At 39.9% G+C, this 19649-nt stretch overlaps 2 protein-coding genes across 2 annotated transcripts; one reads left to right on the plus strand and one right to left on the minus strand.

The window, feature by feature from the left end:
* Positions 1-814: 814 nt before the first annotated feature.
* Positions 815-11150, minus strand: LOC119490111 (ATPase family AAA domain-containing protein 3-A-like). The gene is made up of 16 exons (XM_037773323.1): positions 10816-11150; positions 9858-9934; positions 9632-9733; positions 9474-9533; positions 9322-9391; positions 7688-7853; positions 7456-7525; positions 7178-7333; positions 6034-6090; positions 5798-5923; positions 4885-5009; positions 4652-4703; positions 4495-4565; positions 4226-4393; positions 3072-3180; positions 815-2986 (listed from the first exon to the last, which is right to left on the minus strand). Exons 1-16 carry the CDS (start codon positions 11009-11011, stop codon positions 1160-1162), a joined length of 3432 nt encoding a protein of 1143 aa, XP_037629251.1. The 5' UTR covers positions 11012-11150; the 3' UTR covers positions 815-1159.
* Positions 11151-14554: 3404 nt separating this feature from the next.
* On the plus strand, positions 14555-19174 carry LOC119490114 (succinate dehydrogenase [ubiquinone] iron-sulfur subunit, mitochondrial-like). The gene is made up of 8 exons (XM_037773328.1): positions 14555-14736; positions 16343-16476; positions 16580-16665; positions 16812-16948; positions 17093-17209; positions 17395-17496; positions 18561-18683; positions 18774-19174. The coding sequence occupies exons 1-8, from the start codon at positions 14671-14673 to the stop codon at positions 18852-18854; spliced, it is 846 nt and encodes a 281-aa protein (XP_037629256.1). The 5' UTR covers positions 14555-14670; the 3' UTR covers positions 18855-19174.
* The last annotated feature ends 475 nt before the right edge of the window (positions 19175-19649 follow it).

A 19649-nucleotide genomic window follows, 5' to 3' on the forward strand; every position in this document is an offset into this window, starting at 1 on the left:
CCACTATTCTCCACTGGCACAATATGATACGTTCCAGCGACAGTGAGGGCATTTAAATGAATATTTCCACCTTGGTTGGGTATCCTTTAACGTGTTCCTCTTCAATTTGCGTAGACAGGTGTTCAAAATATTAACCATAGATGAAACTGATAATTTCCATTATTGATTTATCTCTTGAGTATCTTTTAAAGTCGTCTAATCTATAAAAGGCACATCATTTTCCAGAGCAACCTTTTGCCTTTTCTATCCTTGAGTAAACCCCTGACTAAGACACATATTTTAGGGATATTTCATATCATATTCAATAACAGTACAGAACTGATGAACAGTACAATTAACCCAAATAGTGAAGGCAATAACTGCAGGAAGTTTGTGTGAACCGAGCGAGTTGGATGAATTTTGAGCAGATTATTCCTGTGAATGTTGCATCAGAGATGAGTTTTCCTGTAATTTTTAGCAATGTTTAATACAATTCTCTGTCTGTATGATTTATTTTTTTTATTTTTAACAATCATACATATTTAATAAGCTTCTTTTTTTGGGGGGGGGGACAAAGTCAGTGCTTGCTTCTCCCTGACCCTTGGCCATTGTTCTATTAGCTCCTTCGTGCGCTTTAGAAGTGCCAGGGAAGAAATATTCTAAACTAACACTTTGCAGATTGAACTCTTGCCAGAACCGCTCAGCAAACATGCAAGAATATCCCTTTTAGAAGGTAAATTTTCAAACTGTCACACAGAAACAGACTTTGAAAATGGCAACAACGACCAAAGGAGAGAAAGAAAGAAAGCAGAATGAAACAGTCAGACAATTGTAGTGGTCCACACATGATTTTACTCAGACTTTTGCAGATATACAGGTCATAATCACACTATTACCTTTATGTTGACATACACAGTAACTGAGTTTAGGGCTGCCCTCTCTTAGTCGATTAGTCGACTAATCGGTCATGCTTTTTTCATGCTGAATGACTTATTTCCAAGAAACTGATGAGCACATCTCTGGTAAACACAAGAGGACAGCCCTAATTGAGTTACAAACATATTGACAGAAGAGTAGACAGAATTCAAGGTGAACGTTTCACGCTTGAGGGTGTAAAAAGTGTTTAACAGTTACAACAGCCCTTCATTCACAATAGCATCTCATCGAGGCTTTCAAGTGATCATTTCTTTGGCTTGGCTTGTGGTTTGTCGTCATCTCCGCTTTGTTTGTCTGAAAGAGGCTTCTCGGTTTGACTGGGTTCAGCTTCTTCAGTGCTGGGAGGCTGAGAGGCAGCGGACTTCTCGCCGGCTGGATTCTCAAGTTTCTCAGACTGTTCCGCTACGACGGTCTCTGGATCAGCCTTGGTTTCTATGTTGGGAACTGCTGCTGAGTTTGTGTCATCGGTGACTTCAGTTACTACGGTCTCCACCTCCTCTGCAGCCTTCGTCGTTTTGGCCTCAGCTTCCTTGGCAGCAACTTCAGTGGTCTCGGGTATTTTCACATCTTCTGTAGCCACAGAGTCAGTCTCCTTAGTTGTTAGGACTTCGGCTTCAATGGCAACCTCTGCAGGTGCGACTTCGGGTTCCTTGGAAACCTCTGCAGGTGTGACTTCGGCTTCCATAGAAACCTCTGCAGGTGCGACTTCGGCTTCCTTAGAAACCTCTGCAGGTGTGACTTCGGCTTCCATAGAAACCTCTGCAGGTGCGACTTCGGCTTCCTTAGAAACCTCTGCAGGTGCGACTTCGGCTTCCTTGGCGATCTCTGTAGCAAAAGTCAGACCCTCTGCGTCAATGGCGGTAGTCTTAGGTTCCTTGGCTTCAGTTTCAATTGCAGACTCAGTTGAGAAGACTTCAGCTTCCTTGGCGGCGGTCTCAGCCATCGCAGGTTCGACCTCCTTAATAACCTCTGCGGCAATACCCTCAGACTCCTTCACCACATCTGCCACTACCGCTTCAACCTCTTTAGTAGCCTCTGATGTTTCAGATGCTGTTTCCGCTACAACCTCAATTGGCTCCTTGACGACATCACTTTCCACCGCTTCAGCCTCCTTGGTGATGACTGCCTCTATCTCCTCGGTGATGGTTACTACGGCATCGGCCACCCTGGCCACGTCAGTTGTTATTGCTTCAGCCTCTTTTACAATGTTTGCAAGGGACTCGGACACTTGGGCAACATTGGTTGCAATTTCCTCGACAACCTTTGCAGCATCAGTCGCTACTTCCTCGGCAGCCGACTCAGTTTCTTGGACAACGGTCTCCTGGGAGAGTCCAGCTACTGCAGCCTCTGACTCCTGGACAACATTAGAGACCTCTAATTCCTTCTCCGGAGCAACAGCAGAGACTGACGTTTCCGAGTGTGCTACAACATCCTCCTTGACTACTTCGATGGCCTCTTGAACAGCTACATCAGCAGGTGGCTCTTCTTTACTCACAGCAGCAGTCTCCTGGACGGCTGCAGCTGGTATACCCTCAACCTCTTTAACCTCAGAGGCGATATCCTTCACCTCAGGAACAACAGTGTCTGCAGCTACAGCTGTGCCTAGAACAACCTCCTCTGTCAGGTCCTTGATGGCTTCGACCTCCTGCACCAACGGGACAGCAGAAGCCGTCTCAACAATGGTTTCACTCAGGACTGGAGTTTCTACGGTCATCGCAGCAACCGCTTCACTCTCTTTAACTAAAGAGGCGGCCTCTGTGAGGATAGCACCTGCCTCCACTTCTGTAGGTAGAGCTTCCGCCTGGACAGCGTTGCTCACAACCTCGAGGAGTGGAAGGACTTGTTGTACAGTCGGTGCTGTATCTTCGGTTTGTGCGAGTGAAGCAGCTTCCTGGGCTGCGATTCCTGCAGCCATTTCCTTAGGGAGGAGCACGCCGACTTTGCCAACCCCCGCACCTGATTCCATCAGCAGCCAGTCCATTTTCTGTGCGTGCTGCTTGATGGCATCATCAACTCTTGCGTCAATCATCGCTTCGGTCAGGACTCCATCTTCTGAAGAGTATGCAGCAGCCTTCCAGGAAAACAAATTTAATAAAAAGGTTTGGATTTGTTTCGAACGAGATTCATATTTTGTGTCAACGGGTTTTTTTACTCACCTGCCAGGCCACGCCAAGTTTGGAGATTTCACGACCGGACATGCCTTCTGCTCGCGCCGCAATGTCTGAGCACTTCTGGCCATAGTCGAACTGAGCCAACTTTAATCTCCTGTTGAGTTGAAGCACAAGAGGTTTGTACAGTAACTGAGCCTTGAGCTTTAACTAAGGCCCTGTTTACACACATACAGATATTTTTAATAACTGATATTTTTTCCTCCGTTTAAAATCTATCCACGACCTTCGTTTTACAAAAAATCTCCGTCCACACTAAACATAAAAACGGCTCCAAACACTCGCCGTAATATTTACATGTCACCACAAGTGTAATCACAAGATAAGGTTCAAGGAGTTTCTCACTCCCTTTCCTTCGGCTTCATTACAGTCAGTTTGATAACAGTTATTGTTGGTGGGGGGTGGGGGGGATTCCTGGTCGAACTGCATGACTGTCATCAACTGTCTCTTTATATGCATAAATGAAGGGAGGTCATTCGGGTTTAAGTCCATCGCCCTTCTGAGTGCTCCAAACCTCGCCTTCAATCGCCCAAAAGCACATTCAATCATTCAGCCTCGATGTGTTTAATGTGTTCCTGCTTTGGCCTCCTGTGACTGGAACATTTTTCAGATGTGAAGTAGTAATTAGTCCAAATAGTGCTGACCGGTAGAGCCGGTAGTCCGCCATCTTTGTTATTGTTTCTGGCACAAGCTTAGTACACAAAGCAAACCGCCTCCATCTCTTGAGGTTATCATTGTCCACGTGTGCATGACGTCAGAGCAAGTCCGACACAAATCTAAATCTGCACCTTAAAAGGCGTTTTCAAAAATATCTGTTTTTGTTACCCAAAACTCTTTTTGCATTTGGATATACATTTTTAAAAATATCTGTAAACGTGTAGACAGGTCTTTAACCAATGCACTCTGCAGAGCCTTGTGTGCTACACTTCCTGAAGACTTAAACACCATTTTATGAAAGCAATAAGTAAAGACTCAGACTCCACTTTGGTTTCAGGACTGAACACATTATACACACCATTATGCAACTGGAGCTAGCAGGGCGACCTCTAGGGACCAATGCTTTCCTTTGTGGTAGTAAATCATCTCTGCTACGGAGCATCAACAATAGCCGTTTGAATTTGAAACACAATAAGAGTACTCACTGTCTCCCTGTAGTGGCAGGACCCAGCACAAATTTGTCGAAATACATGCGCACCAGTCTTTCCCTCTCGTCCAGACCAGGTAACGCAAAGTTCACAATCTCATCAATGCGGTCATTAATGGCCCAGTCGAACTGTTCCGGCTGGTTACTAGCGAGCACCAGCATGAACCTGAGGAGACAGAATGAGACTACTTAGAATCGGCCGGTGACCTTTTCAGTCGTGGCAGTGACCTTTTCATGCCCAGCCATGCACGGTGAATAGATACCGACTTGTTGCTCTGCTCCCCGGTGCGGTAGAGGAATGCATTGAGGGTGGCTCTCAGGTCCTCACTGATTTTCTCCTGCAATGCAAAAATCATGACTCATGAATATATGATTAAAGCACAGGGCATCATCACCATGCATATGGCACTGCAGCTGAACTCACTGTGGCACGCTTACGCAGGAACGCGTCAGCTTCATCTACGAACAGCAAGACTCTGCAGAGAATCAGAGAGCATCGAAGAGAAGGAGCTTAAAAACTGCCATTTTTAATGTAAAGGCCTTTAATGTAGAATAACAGCAGCTCAGTATGTAACATTAAATAGAGTTCATTAAACAGCTGATATACACATAGTACTAATTCATTGAGTGTTAATGGAGCAGATTAAAGTGCCCTACCCTCGCCTGCTGGTGCTGGCCCAGTCAAACACCTTGTGCATGGCAGTGACTCCATCGCGCCCCATGGGTGCCACGTCCCCACCTGTCATGATGGCAAAGTCCATCCCCGAATGGAGAGCCAGTTTCTGAAAGGCAACGGAAAAAGCTTTGTTGAAAAAAGGAACAGAGAGGCAAACAGAAATGCACAACAAAGTCTTACATATATTAAGTAACAGCTCAGCTAAATATACAGAAAATATACTGCTTTACAACTACATCTTCAATCAGTGAAAGAAATACCTTCGAAATGTATCAAAAAATATTGTAAATAGTATTATGTACAATGTAGGGCTGCAGAGCTTCGGTAGTAATGAACAGCGAATATTCAGATGCGCTCAGCATCTTGTGGGCCCTATCCCCCTAGACGGCAGCGTTTTGAGGCTGCTGCCTCCAGCAGTGCCCGGCTGCAAGCCCGTGTGTAATGCAGCCTGCGGAAGGTTCCCATCGGTCCTTTCGGCCCGAGCCTCGCATGTGTTTCGCTCTGACATACGCAACGACAACGAGGGCTCTTTTTCTCGTCTCCTTGACATGACTCGGGAAGGACTCACGGCATAGCGCTGCAACACGTGTCTTTCGGTTTAATTGCAGGCATTCATTTTTAAGGATCCTGTTATTCTACAGTGTTGTTGTTTGTTTAGTTATTTGTTATTGAATAAGAAGCATTTTCCAAAAGGTTCGGTGTGTTTTATGCATGTGTAATCCCGAGGGGTTAAAAAAAAAAACAACAACGAATATATCCGACTACCAAAATTGAAAATCGATTACCTACCCAACGAACGAATAACCAAATAGTCTAATATTTGGGTCCAGCCCTAGTACAAGGACAAAACAAAACATGAAAAGAGAGAGAAATTGAAAGGTGTTTGACTCGTACCTTGGCGAAGAGTGTTTTTCCAGTTCCAGGAGGTCCGTACATCAGGATGTTTCTGTACAGGCCTCGGTTCTGCCTGGTGTTACGAGTGGCGATGGCAATGTCCCTCACACGCCCCTCCAACCCTGCCTGTGTGATCCACAGCACAATGACAGCGTTTTTCACAAAGTCATAAAAAAAAAGAGTCCATAAATGTTGAATTCAGAAGATATCAGTACGACAAAAAAAACGTGACTCACGCTGAGCACCACGCCTTCCAAGGCGTCCTGCGGTCTGCTTCTCAGACGCCTGGTTGTCTAAAAATTAGGAAAACAACGGAAACAGCATGATGACTTCAGCACAAATCATTTCAGTTAATTAACAGGTAGTCACAGGAATTATGTCTGAAATCTGAGAGCTTATAAACAGAATTTCTTATTATCCAGTCATAGAAAAATCAACATCATTTTAACACTTTATTACCAATAAAGTGACTCTTCTGCTCTGACTGCTACAGACAAATTCAAATGTTCAGCTTCTTATCAATGACACAGATTTTAGGGGTAAAAATGTGAAAAGCAATCCTGAAATTAACTACTTAAACATTCAGCACACATCCACCAGCTTGTTATCTTGGTGAATGTGCTCATTCATTTAACACACTTCATTGGTATAACCGATAGCGTTTTTGAGGTTTTTGCCAGTTTCATGTTAAAATTCTCCCACATTCAGCTCATTTGGCCGGATTAGCTGGATTTACTACAGTCGATACACGAATAAACAAATCCATTTAAGCTATTTCTTGACAGAAAGTAAATTTGATGCGCTACCAGCTGTTACAGGCTGATGTCGAAAATCTCAATTACAACAAGAATCCAGTCATTTCACTGTTATTTATGAACAGTGCTTTTCAAAATTAACAAAATAATCCCTATGCTGAATGCATTTACTTACATCTGAAGATGCCTCATTAAAATATAATATTTACACCAGTGGTTCTCAAACCTTCCCCCCTTTCGGAGGATGGCTGTTTCTTATAGTTTATTTAGTCGGTCGTCCTAGTATGTTAAATAAATTGGTAGGATGAGGGTAAAACTTTATCAAACCACTTTTTTATTGACGTGACTGGGTTGTAATGTTTCTAAAGGTCTTCTAAATTTGTTGGGTCTCGTAATGTCAGCTGACATAAAATACACACTGGTCTCTCCTCATCTCCAACCACCTTCATTATTATTTATATATATGATAATATATATGTATAAAGAGACGATTTGTTTACTGTTACGCGTAAAAAAGACGTCAAAACATTAATTGTGCATCACATTTTCCCCTGGCTGTGCGCCCCACAGTTTGAAAACGACTGATTTACACACATCCTGCATGATAATGAGGATGTAGTTTGACCTTGATTGGGTGCTTGATGGCCTCTGCCACAGTTATCCTGGAGGTCTCTCGGACCAGCGACGGTTTGCCCAGACGAGCCTCTATGAAGCGCCCGCCCACCGCCGTGGCGTTCCTGGCAGTATACACTCCTGCCGCCAACAAGGTCAACCCAGCGACCTGTGGGGGACAAAAAGGGAGACACATTGTACAGCATATCAAACCACTGCTTCCCTATAATCCTCTGCAGTCCTCATGTGGTGAAAATGTGACAAAGCGTGACAGGTCTGACATGGATTTACCGTGGCGGTGAGTTTGTCCCAGTCAGAGACGAAGGCCCTGAATCCCTCCCCGAACACCGCTCCCGCCGTCCTGCCAGGAACAAAACACAATTATCACACAGACTGCCGCCGCCGTGGTGGCCACACTCGCTGCCGCCCTCTGGGACTTTACTCGCAGCCGAGAGAGATACTAGGAGATAACATGCCAGTTACTCTGAGGATTAAGGGAAGTGGAAAGTCATTTTGGCCTCACTTTATAGATTCAAGGACAGTTTGTCGGTGTTCAGCAGCTTTCAGGCGAATCTGCTCCCGGATCAGGTCTGCGTTCTCCCGCTCCACGTGGGCGCGGGCTTTGGCCTCCGCTTCAACGCGATGCAGGTCATTCTTGTGTCTCAGCTCCATTTCATGTTCGATGGTAGCTGGGAGGCAAAGAGGCAGATATTCATAACTACAATGTTACCACTTCTGACAGGGCTGACCTATTTAAATCATTATGGTTTAACTGAACACTGTGCCCAAACTAGATTGAACTAATTTAATAACAGATACAGTTCCTTTGTACTACTCTTCTAATATGGAAAACCTTCTCTGCATTTTACTGTTACGCACGGCCGTTCACTGTGTTTACCTTCATTAAATTGGCTGAAAACAACACCAGGCTGCTACGGTGTCACCATACAGACCTCTACACACATCAGACTGGTCGGTTATAACTCTACTAAGGAGACGTCCGGTGACCAGAGCGCAGCATAGCCTCTTTTCCAACTATGAGTCCAGTGATGTGACTGGCTGACAGAGTATTTAATAATCACAGCACCCGCTGATCTATATTCATGTTCACTCAGCTGTTTTGCACGTTGCACATATACTGTATGAACCAAAATAGAAGGTGTGCATGGAGACGCCTAGAAGACCTTTCACCTTGCACTTGGCAGTTATTATGCAGCATCACAATATTTAATTTAAAATGCTATTTTGACACACATTTCCCCTTTAACAAATATTGCCCCTCTTGTGATTTGAATATTGCAGTAGGCCATATTGCGATTTCGATACAATTTTGATTAATTGTGCAGCTCTAACTGAATGTTCATCAAAGTTCAACTTGACATGTAGCGAAGATGTACACTGACCTGCCGTGTGTTCACATCATTGTAACATAAGCCTACCTGGCACAAAAGACAAAACGTGCTCCGGTGATGCAGTAACGCATTGGATTAATAACTGTAATATAATGACTGTTTTGTAAATTATAATCCCTTACACTACTCGTTACTATGGAAAGTTATAATATTACAGTAATGCATTACTAGTGGTATTTATCTGTGGGTGTTTCACTAGGAACTAAAACAAAAAGAACACTTTGTTTTGCTGATTATTACTGTATGCACCTCTACACTATTTATTAATTTACTTATTTTTGGTTTATTTACTTATTAAGACACTATTACAATGGTCTATTCGTGTCTCTGTTTTTGGTTGTACAATTAAACAAAATAAAAAGTGGATAATCAAGTTAACTAGAGCAGAGAACCAATGCAAATGTCTAATGAAGAGCTAATTCATCATCATGATAAATACTAGAATAATGTTAGTGAGTGTCATGAAACTCCACTGGGTTGGCTAGCTTTCTTCCAACACAGATTACAGGCCCAGGGGAGAGTGTAGTGAGCCACAAATCTCACAGTGAGCCATGTAATCTCTGAGTCATAAATGCTGATCAACAGCCGTATTGACACCTGCAGATGTACAGTATCATGGTCACTCTTTGCTTTGGAGCAGCACAAATCCTACTTATTGCATCTTTAAATTGGGTAAAAATTAGTTTTTAAATGACATTATGAGTGGATGAATAATGTGTAAAATGCATTTGGTTTCATCTTCTACCTTTTCTCATGGACTCTTGCTTCAGAACCGATTCCTCTTGTTTGCGAAGGTTCTCCTCGTTGAGGAATTGCTGTGGATAAAAAAAGAAACATACGATGAGCATTCAGGTATTCAGGTGTTTATTTGCAAGTGTCCATTTATAAAAGGTTTACCTGTTGCCTCAGCTGATCATCATACCGCTGTCTGGCAAGTTTGTCTTGATATTGTGCCCTCTGGAGGTGACACAGAAAATAATTCATTACATTCACATATATATATATATATATCTTGTAGGTGAAACTTGTGTTTTATTTTAGTGTTGATTCCATACAGCCTGGTTTTGCTTTGTCTCCTCTGCCAGTGTTTTGCGTCGCTCCTCGCCCTGGAGGTGGATCTGCTCGCCCTTCAGCTGCTCCACAGCCGCCTCATATTCCTGTTGGGGGAGTTTGTGGTTTGTGTTATATGCTTACTGACATCACGGTTTAGCCTGAGCACAGTATGAGTTGATCACACAATCACATCAGAGACGACAAAATCGCCCTCCTCCAAACACCTACTTTCACTTTACTCTGATGCTCCAGCTGTACAGTCTGCTCCTGCATGCGAGCCAGATCCAGTGCTTGTTTGGCATGTCCTGTTGAAATACAAAATAAATAAATAAATAAAAAAACAGTGAGTGGTGCTGCTTTATTTATTCAACTATTTAAATTTTTAACCACCAGGATAATTATAGTTACACTTTTGGGTATAACATGCACAAGATGACGTGGACCCTGAGCCTGTTTGTAGACAGAACTGCAGAAATTTAAAAAGGGGAATGAATCAAATATACACTTGGTAAAAAAAAAATACCCCCACACAGTGAACAGCTGTTAGCAGGTTCATCTGCACATACATACTGACATGAAAGGCATGTCTATGTGGCAGAAGACAGGTGATGAACGGGGACACTTTGTTCCATCTGTGCTCCCTGACACGCCCACCAAAGCTGTCTATATAAGCTGCAGACTGTGTGGAGGTCACAAAGGTTGGCATGCTTCTTGCAACCATGTGCATATTTATAAGTAATTCAACACCCTCATTTGTTCTTTTCTCCCTCGACCTGCAAGCCAAACTCTATTTAAAAAACACCATAAAAATTACACATACTTCAGAACTACTTTAGACTAGTTTTCTGATAGTCACATAACATTAAAACAGATTAAACCAGTTGAAAAAGTTCAACTCTTATCTATATTGTGCTTCTAAGTTTGATAAATGTATGCCGAATTAAAGAATAACACCTGATAGTTTAGCAGTAATCATAAAACATAATATTTAAAGTGTGCAAATTTGCCATTTTGAAACTTCACTTTCAACTTCGCATTTTTTGTGTTTAACTTGGCGTGAAGAACATTCATCCGAAAAGAACACAACGTACCAACATGGGAAAGTTTTTTTCCAGTCCAGTAAATAAAATACTTATAAGCAAGTATTTATGTTATATGCTGGTAAAAAAAAAAAATGAGTACACACTTGATTTGTCGAGGTCTCTTGCAGCTTTTGCAGCTCTCTCCAGTCCAGTCGGGTCAAAGTTGCTCCACTTGTCTCCTGGTTTGTCTCCCCCGGAGCCTCCTGCTGCACCGCCGGCTCCTTCAGCTGCAGCAGCCCGTATCTGCTCCTCCAGCGGCGGCGTGCTGGAGCTCTTCCCCCAGCCGAAGAGCCACGACATTCTGCCTCAAAAGTGTCCGAGCAACAGGTTGCACTACCGGACTGTAACTTTGAGTTTCAGAGCCTCTCCACGGTGGACTAGTCTAGTAAACCCATGCTTGCTTTCTGGACCAGCGTCAAGTAGACACCAACAGGTGATAGAAACTTCCGGCCAAAACTTTCAAAATAAATAAAAGTATTGATTAAATATGGCCTGGAACATTTTACAATAAATACACAGTGAAACAGGAGGAGGAATGTATAGTTGATCAAGTTATAAATTATTATATAAAATGTCCCCTTCAATGCATGTTGTGAATACACTTGTCTGTGCAATATATCCTTGATGCAATATACACCTCAAGTGCAACTTTGTTTACATTTTATTTATTACATCTACCCTACCTATTTTACAAGTGCAATTACCTCTCTTTACATTACATCTATTTTTATATTTTATACTTCTAGTGTAACACTTCTGTTTATATTTATTCATTACATCTACTTTACCTATTTTATTTACTTTATAACTGTGTGTGTTTTACCTGTTATATGTTTAACCTGCCTCGTTTAGTCTTGTCAAGTATTTGTTTTAAAGCACTGACCAGAAGTGGCAACTGTGAATCTCGTTTTATTTAATACAATGACAATAAAGCTTTCTATTCTATTCTATTCTATGTTTTTATCGTTATTCATATGGCCTGTTATACCATATATCCATGGCAGAATTATAGAGAATTAAAATAAACCTAAAGAAACAATATAAAAAAAATTCAGACAGATGTTTGTTTGTTTGTTTTACACTGAAATGTCAGTTTCTTTTTTGAAATGTACTTTTTATTTTGGAAAAGCATTAATTTCACATTACAGAATCAGTATTACTGCCAACAGATTAACATAACATTGTGCACATTTAAAACAAGACTTTATGCAGTACAATTGACAACTTTTTAAATGCCTGGCTCCTCCAGAGGTAATAATTATTAAGAGTTGAACAATTGAACATGGTAATCTTTCACCTTATACGCATACACACATATACAGTACATATATACACACATACCCATACATATACACATAAATGGATAAAGAGTGGGTTGTTAAACGTGATAAAGTAGCCTAATACTGTATATACCACATTACGTTCTCCCTAAATTATTCTATCAAATTAACCGAAGTCTGTGAAATGTCAGTTTCAACCTATGTTTGTTGAGTGGAGTGCTATACATGCTTTTATTCTGAAAATTTGAAACAATAAAATCACTTTAGGCTGCATCTGATACTCTCCAATATTGCTTATTAATGCTTAAACCATGTATTATCATTGTGGGTCCAAGGGATCCTTATTATTGTATTATTTATTTGTGTGATTGATAGATACATAGTTTTACAATTCAGACTGAAAATAATAAAATCAGACAACAATTTATCTAATGGGGAAACAGGAGTAATATATTTTAAGGTCTGGGCCAGGGGGATGTTTGGGCAGCCCTGTAGGTTGTGTGCACTAATATGATGAGGGGTGCAGATTATTTCTAATCTGGAGAGTGAATCATGAATGTTAAATTTTGTATAATGTACAATCAGTTTTTCCCTCGACCTTCAAATTCATTACCATCTGAATAGCTTTATTGTGTACATCTCTGTCCCAGTGATGTCATGGATATTGAATGACAACAGACAGGCAGTCATTACATTACTACACTACATACATAAAAATAGACATAGTGTAATCACACAGAGTGGCTCCTATCTCTTTTATTGGCCTTTTATTAAGGCAACATACACTAAGCTAAGGGGTCTATCAAAAGTGACTGTTGATATTATTTAGATTAAAGTGGTTTCTTTGGGGAAACTGGGCTATTGCAGCAAAAAATCAGTTACGGCATATTGCATATATATTTTATTTTTTTGATAATTTTATTTTTTCCCTTTTTTCGAGGTTGTTTTCATATATGCAATTTACAGTTTGTAATTACAATAGTTTATAAACCAATTTATTAAGTAGTTGAGCTTATAGACAAACTCATTAAGTACACTAGTGAAAACAACTTCAACATTAAAAATTGAAATAAAATTAAGAAAAGAAATAATAATAATAATAATAATAATAATAATAATAATAATAATAGTGATAAAAAGAAAGAATAGAATTAAAAAAACACAACAAAAATAATAATAATACAGAAATGAGAGAGTAATAATAAATTAAATAAACAAATAAGTTAATAGAAAATAAAAAAGGGGGGAGGGGGGTCATATATATTTTATAGGGTCAAAGACATATTGAGTAACTGCACACTAAGTATAACACAAGATCCAAAGTACTTCATTAAGATGGCCTGAAAATGATATATTGAGACAAAAAATAAATTAATAAGAAACATGTACAGTATTAAAATATACCCCAAAATGGAATACATTCAGTAAAGGGCAAAAAAAATCTATATTTTTAAATCAATATAAATTCACTATCATCAAATAAGAATGATTGGGGGTAAAGTAAAATCATTATTATCATAAACCTGATCAAATTAATTGGATCAAATTAATTGGACCTGCATTAGCTCTGTATGTTAATTAGGGGTACATATATAAATATATAATCATTATATGTAACTGACCCTGGTTTCACAATGATGGTTGTGAAAGACATATGGTGCCTTCAGGTGCTGTCGGATATATAAGCAATTAATGGTTGTGAAGTGTGCATTTACGACCTAATTAAGTGAAGCATGTGTTTTTATATGGAAACATGACATATTCATGCTTGAGGCTAATTTTTATTCTCCAGCTGCGGCAAAAAAAAAAATCTATGTGCCAATTTGTGGTATGAAAGCCGGTTGAAAGAGCTGGGTGGGAGCTATGGTTGTTCTATACTAGTGATGTGTTGGTCGCGAACGAGCCGGTTCAAAGAGCCGGCTCTTTAATTGAAAGATAAGAGCCGGCTCCCGTCCGAGAGCCGTTTTTTTCTTTTTTTTTCTTTCTTTAATTAATTGAAGGCAGAATGATAGGACGATGTTCTCCGCGCCACGGGCACTCCATGCACTGACTCTGACTGAATGTTGTGTTAATGACCAATCAGGTGATGACAGACAAGGATCATACCATCAAGCAGGGAGGGGAGGGGTGCGCGGCGCGCTGACGGTCTACAGGTACAGAGCAGGAGGGAGAGGAGGAGAGAAAGAGAGAGAGGAGTGCGGTGCGCGAATAGCAGACAAGATGAGTGACAGTCCGAAACAAAGCAGCATGTAAAATTATGGTATTCTGGACATTATAAGGTTTAGTATAATTAAATTGAATAATTTAAGTGATATATGTGCACACATACTAATCATAGGTCAAAACAGCTAAAGCTAAATTTGACTGAATTATAAAAAGCAGAAGTGGTAAAACGAAGAGCCGTTTGGGAGCCGAAAGAGCCGGCTCTTCTTGGTGAGCTGAGCCAAATGATCTGGCTCACTAAAAAGAGCCGGAATTCCCATCACTATTCTATACATCCATGGTGGGAGTTCGTGAAGGCAACGCAACAGCAGCGTACACTCCAACGTGCTTACGTCACGCGGATGCACGTAGAGGGCGTGGCTTAGGCTTACATAGAAGGTAGTTGAGACAACAGTGAGCTGTCCTGTCTGCTCTGTAGAGGAGTTAAAGCTACTACAGTCACAAGAAAACAGAAAGATGTCGGTGGTTAGCTGCGCCTTGAGCCGAAATGTTTTGGCTATAAGAAACTCTGGCATGATGGTGGTGAGTACAACATATTTTATTCAGTAACAGACATCTTTATCTTTAAGAAATGTGTATGTTATTGTGTGTTTGTGTTGATTTATTGACCTTTAGGTTTATTCTAGGCTTCAGTGAATCATCCCGAAGTGTGTTAGCTAGTTTTGTCATCAAACGACCTGTAAACACACACCCTGCTCCCAGGCTATATGTGTGTAAATGTCTATTGAAGAAGCTTATTCTAGTATCATCTGCTTCACTGTAAACTACATTAGTAGTCTTTACATTCAGCAAAACAGTCCATTATCACTACACTATAATAAATGCTTAGTAAACCTATGCATTGTGAATGAGCTGAGCTGTTGTACAACCCCATCCCTTCCATTAAAGCATTTTATATATATATATATATCAAATCTAAACGTTTAGGGTGCACAAAGATGTGTTTACTACTCACAACTGTATAGATATATTTAAGTTATTGTGCTGAAGTCCACCTTTCATTGTCCTCAAAGAGTCAGTTAAGTAACTCAAGACTGTGAAGTGATGTAACACTCTCATGTTAGTTCATCCAAGCTGCCACTAGAGGGAGACTCCATACCTTCTTATGAAATGGAATAAACTGCATCAGACTGTATAATTCATAGTATAACTGGCCAAAACATGACACAATATCATATTAATTTCTGCTCTGAAAGATTCAAACTGTAGTTTTTACAATTTACAATATCTATATTATGTTGTGTAGGGTACATGATGTGGTTTTTAAAGGCTTTCGTTGAAATTATTTTTATTATTTTGATTGTTTTGATTTTATTGCACCTTTGTTTTATTATGTTAGTTCACCTCTTCATTTTACTGTAAAGCCCTCATTGTTAATCACTTAATGTTTCTTCTTTATTGTGTGTTATTATAACTCTATTGTATTATGCTTTATTGGCATTCTATCTGACTTATATGAGATTACTTCTGATATTTTCAAATATTTTTTTTAATATATGAGATTATTCGCTCTACTTAAATTTCACCTGCTTTATATGAGCTTATTTCTCTTATTTATCCACGTTACCTACCTATATGAACTATATCTTTTATTCTGCATCTGTTTATGTATGGGCTCAGTGCTGATTGATATATGTGATCTCATTTTTTATTTTTATTCTGTAAATCTTTTTAACCTGGAAAGCATTTAATGCCTAAATTATTATTATTATTATTACTACTACTACTACTATTATTATTATTGTTATTTTTATTATTATTCATAATGATTATTATTATATTAGATTCATGAAATACAAATAAAGCTTAATATTTGTAGATGTTTGCATGAGTTGATGTAATAGTACAAGTAGTATCCTCTGGTGTTGCAGGATCAAATTACCAAGTGCTTCCCATTTTAGACTCAGTTGACGTAAACAGCATATAGGTCACCTGATGACGTGTTCTGTTGTATATAACTCTTGCATTTATTGCTCTTTATTTTACTAAAAAAATGTGCTTTTAGTAGAAGGAATGAAAGAAGAAAACACTTGGAGGAAATACAAATTGAAAAAAGTGTAGAATCTCCATGTGATACTTCTCTGGGAGCCATATATCCTGCCTCACTTGTTTATTATCTGTGATACAGATGGTACGGCACGCCCAGACGGCCGCTGCCCCGGCTCCTGAATCCAGGATCAAGAAGTTCCAGATTTACCGCTGGGACCCAGACACCGCCGGAGACAAACCACGAATGCAGACATATGATATTGATCTTAACACGTGAGTTATAACTGGGTCCATGAACAGAACATTGTTGAGCTGTATTTTTCTTTTTACATGAATCAAAGTTATAATCTATTGACCTGTTCCTGTTGATATATAGCTGTGGTCCAATGGTTCTGGATGCCCTCATTAAGATCAAGAATGAGATTGACCCCACACTCACATTCAGACGCTCCTGCCGTGAAGGTAAGAAATAAATCTAGATTCAGCTTGCACATAATAATGTCAACAATTTACACTCAGATAAAAAAGAAATGAAACATATGAACTGGTCTGTTTAAATTAACCTTTGTGCCAGATGTCAGTGACCCATTGATTGTGCATTCCTTCAGGTATCTGTGGCTCATGTGCCATGAACATAAATGGAGGCAACACACTGGCATGCCTTAACAAAATTGACACCAACACAAGCAAACCAACCAAAATCTACCCGCTTCCACACATGTATGTGGTCAAAGATCTGGTGCCAGTAAGTATTGCAAGAGTAGAAAGTTTAATGTGCTACAGCAGGTGATCATGAACGGTGTGTGAATGTCGCATGGATTTAAAAAAAGCAATCGTATATGGTGCATTTATTGGTTGTTTGAGTTCTCCTCTGTATGATTTCCACCAGGACATGAGCAACTTCTATGCACAGTACAAATCCATCGAGCCCTACCTGAAAAAGAAGGATGCAGCTCAAGAAGGGAAGGAGCAGTATTTCCAGTCGGTGGAAGACAGACAAAAACTGGTAAATAAACCAACGTCTTACTGTAATAAATACAGACCTGATGCTGTGGCAGCCATGTTAGAGATCTTCATATCTTGGCCACAGTGGTCATTTCATCACTTTTACACCACAGAACTGGTCAGCTAACCTGTCTTGTGTCCGATGTATTACTACTATTGTTAATCATAGTCTTCTTAACCCAACAGGACGGCCTGTATGAGTGCATCCTCTGTGCTTGCTGCAGCACCAGCTGTCCCAGCTACTGGTGGAACGGAGACAAATACTTGGGACCCGCTGTCCTGATGCAGGTGGGTAATCAGATTTAGTTATGAGATGCAGTTCCAATAAGTCAGATATTTGATGTGGTAACAGGAGTTCATAGCAAATTGAAGGGCCAGGTGAGCCTGTAATGCTCATTGCAAACCAGAGAGAGAAAACTTTGGTAGATCCACTAGTGAGGCAAATAATGTGACGTTTAGCCTGAAGGTGGTGCCAGACCAAAGGCCATGTTGTTAGTATTTAATGAGATTGTTAGCGGGGTACTTAGAAAAATACAATATGCTCCCTGGAACACATACCAAAAGCCTACAAAAGGAGGAATTTTTGGGATCCTGAGAATTATAGCAGTCAAACAAATAACAAAAATTTGGAAAAAATTGGAACCTCCCAAGGTCAACAAGTGGCTGGAAACAGTAGAAGAAAAATACTGTTTAGTATGGAAAAGGTAATTTATAAAATCAATAAGAATGAAAAGTTGTTGGGAAAAAAAGACTGGCCTTCTTTAAGTTAAGTAAAGGCAATTGACTTATTATATGAGATATTAAATGGATCATATTTTGTGAAGATGTTTTAAATAATATGCATGAAACTAATAAAGTCAGCAGCAGTAGAAATATCAACAGAAACATCAAATTAAACCTTTTTTTTTCCTGGTTCTCCTTTCAGTTTTTTGTTCTATGTGTCTTTACGCACTGTGTTATCTGTAGGTAAAAGATACACATTTATATAAAATTGTGTCAAGATGTTTTAATAACAGGAAGGAAAGGAAATGTATAAACAATATGAACTGACACCTTAAAAAGTAATGAGATTATCCTGTAGTCGGTGGCCGTTTTTTACATCTCACACTCAGGTGTACTTTATCAGGCTCAGCAGTACTTAGGCTCACAGATGCTTTCAGCTCAATGCTGTCAGCTATTAGATGTTGACATGCTGATGTTGGTTATATTCAGCATTTTTCTAGCTGAGGTCATGTGTTTAAGAGGAATCATGTTATTAATCGTGTCAAGATATTTCGTTTTGAAAATGTATACAAAAAATGAGTCATGAAGGAGCAAACAGCAGATGACAACTGTGCTCTTTTATCCCACAGGCATACCGGTGGATGATCGACTCCCGTGATGAATTCACAGAGGAACGTCTGTCTAAACTTCAGGACCCCTTCTCTCTCTACCGCTGCCACACCATCATGAACTGCACTAAGACATGTCCCAAGGTACGTTGATAGCATTCTCACACACACACACACACAACATCTTGCAGAGTGAATAGAGTTTAATTTCTCACTGTCACGTTTGACACACAGGGACTCAACCCAGGAAAGGCCATCGCAGAGATCAAGAAAATGATGGCGACGTACAAAGAGAAGAAAGCAGCAGCTTTGTGAAAATCCTGCTGGAATTAGGAACTTTAGCCTAAATCAGCACCTTTTTATGATTTTCATAAGCATGTGGATGTGTGCAAATGTGATTTTATGAGGGAGATGAAGACAGGAAATTGTGAGAGAAGGGCGCTGGAAAGAACTGTTAAGCAAAATATTTTGAGTGATGCAACATGTTGGACCACACCTCTGCTATCTGTCTGCAAAGTGAAAATACTAGGCTCTGTTGTAAAAATTGTAGACTGTAAATAATTAAATATGTGTTCATTAAAGATGTGTTGGGCTCATTATGGAAACTAAATAAATGTTTTTGGATGAGGAAAGAACAAATGACTCTTTTGTTGATTGTCTTTGCAACTTACATTGCAATAAACAATATTGAGGCCGCTAATGGGACATGTTTAATTGCTGAAAAGGTCATTTTCACAGTAGACATTTTGACTTGTCAAATTGGTGGAATTAGTAACATTAATAATGGCTGCATCCCATTAACTTGAGCCAGTTCCAGGGCTCGGGTAGTATCCATATTCACTCACTGACATGGTTTTATGTTGTTATTACACCTGTGCTTTTACTGCTTCGACAAAGCAAATCAGTCTGCTGGGGAAAAAGGCTCTGTTGGAATGTGGTCACTTTTTGTATTTGTTGATCTGGAGAGCTGCATATAAACAGGAACTCTACAGTAACAAGATTAATATTGCAGTTCATGTAATGCAAACGTTGTTCTATAAATGGCTGATAATAAAGCTACAAAGCATTAGTAAATGGTTCTAAGTTTAAACATATCAGCACTTCATGATG

This window comes from Sebastes umbrosus, chromosome 6 (assembly GCF_015220745.1).
Source record: "Sebastes umbrosus isolate fSebUmb1 chromosome 6, fSebUmb1.pri, whole genome shotgun sequence".
NCBI lineage: Eukaryota > Metazoa > Chordata > Actinopteri > Perciformes > Sebastidae > Sebastes > Sebastes umbrosus.

Excerpts from the sequence above, each read along its gene's own strand:
- LOC119490111 (XM_037773323.1), bottom strand. The coding sequence starts at position 11,011 with ATGTCGTGGCTCTTCGGCTGGGGGAAGAGCTCCAGCACGCCGCCGCTG. Across the intron at positions 7,334-7,455 it reads GGGACAAACTCACCGCCACG|GTCGCTGGGTTGACCTTGTT; the intron begins GTAAATCCATGT and ends TGTCCCCCACAG. Across the intron at positions 4,566-4,651 it reads TCCTGCGTAAGCGTGCCACA|GAGAAAATCAGTGAGGACCT; the intron begins GTGAGTTCAGCT and ends TTTGCATTGCAG.
- LOC119490114 (XM_037773328.1), top strand. The coding sequence starts at position 14,671 with ATGTCGGTGGTTAGCTGCGCCTTGAGCCGAAATGTTTTGGCTATAAGA. Across the intron at positions 16,666-16,811 it reads CAGACGCTCCTGCCGTGAAG|GTATCTGTGGCTCATGTGCC; the intron begins GTAAGAAATAAA and ends GCATTCCTTCAG. Across the intron at positions 18,684-18,773 it reads GCACTAAGACATGTCCCAAG|GGACTCAACCCAGGAAAGGC; the intron begins GTACGTTGATAG and ends TTTGACACACAG.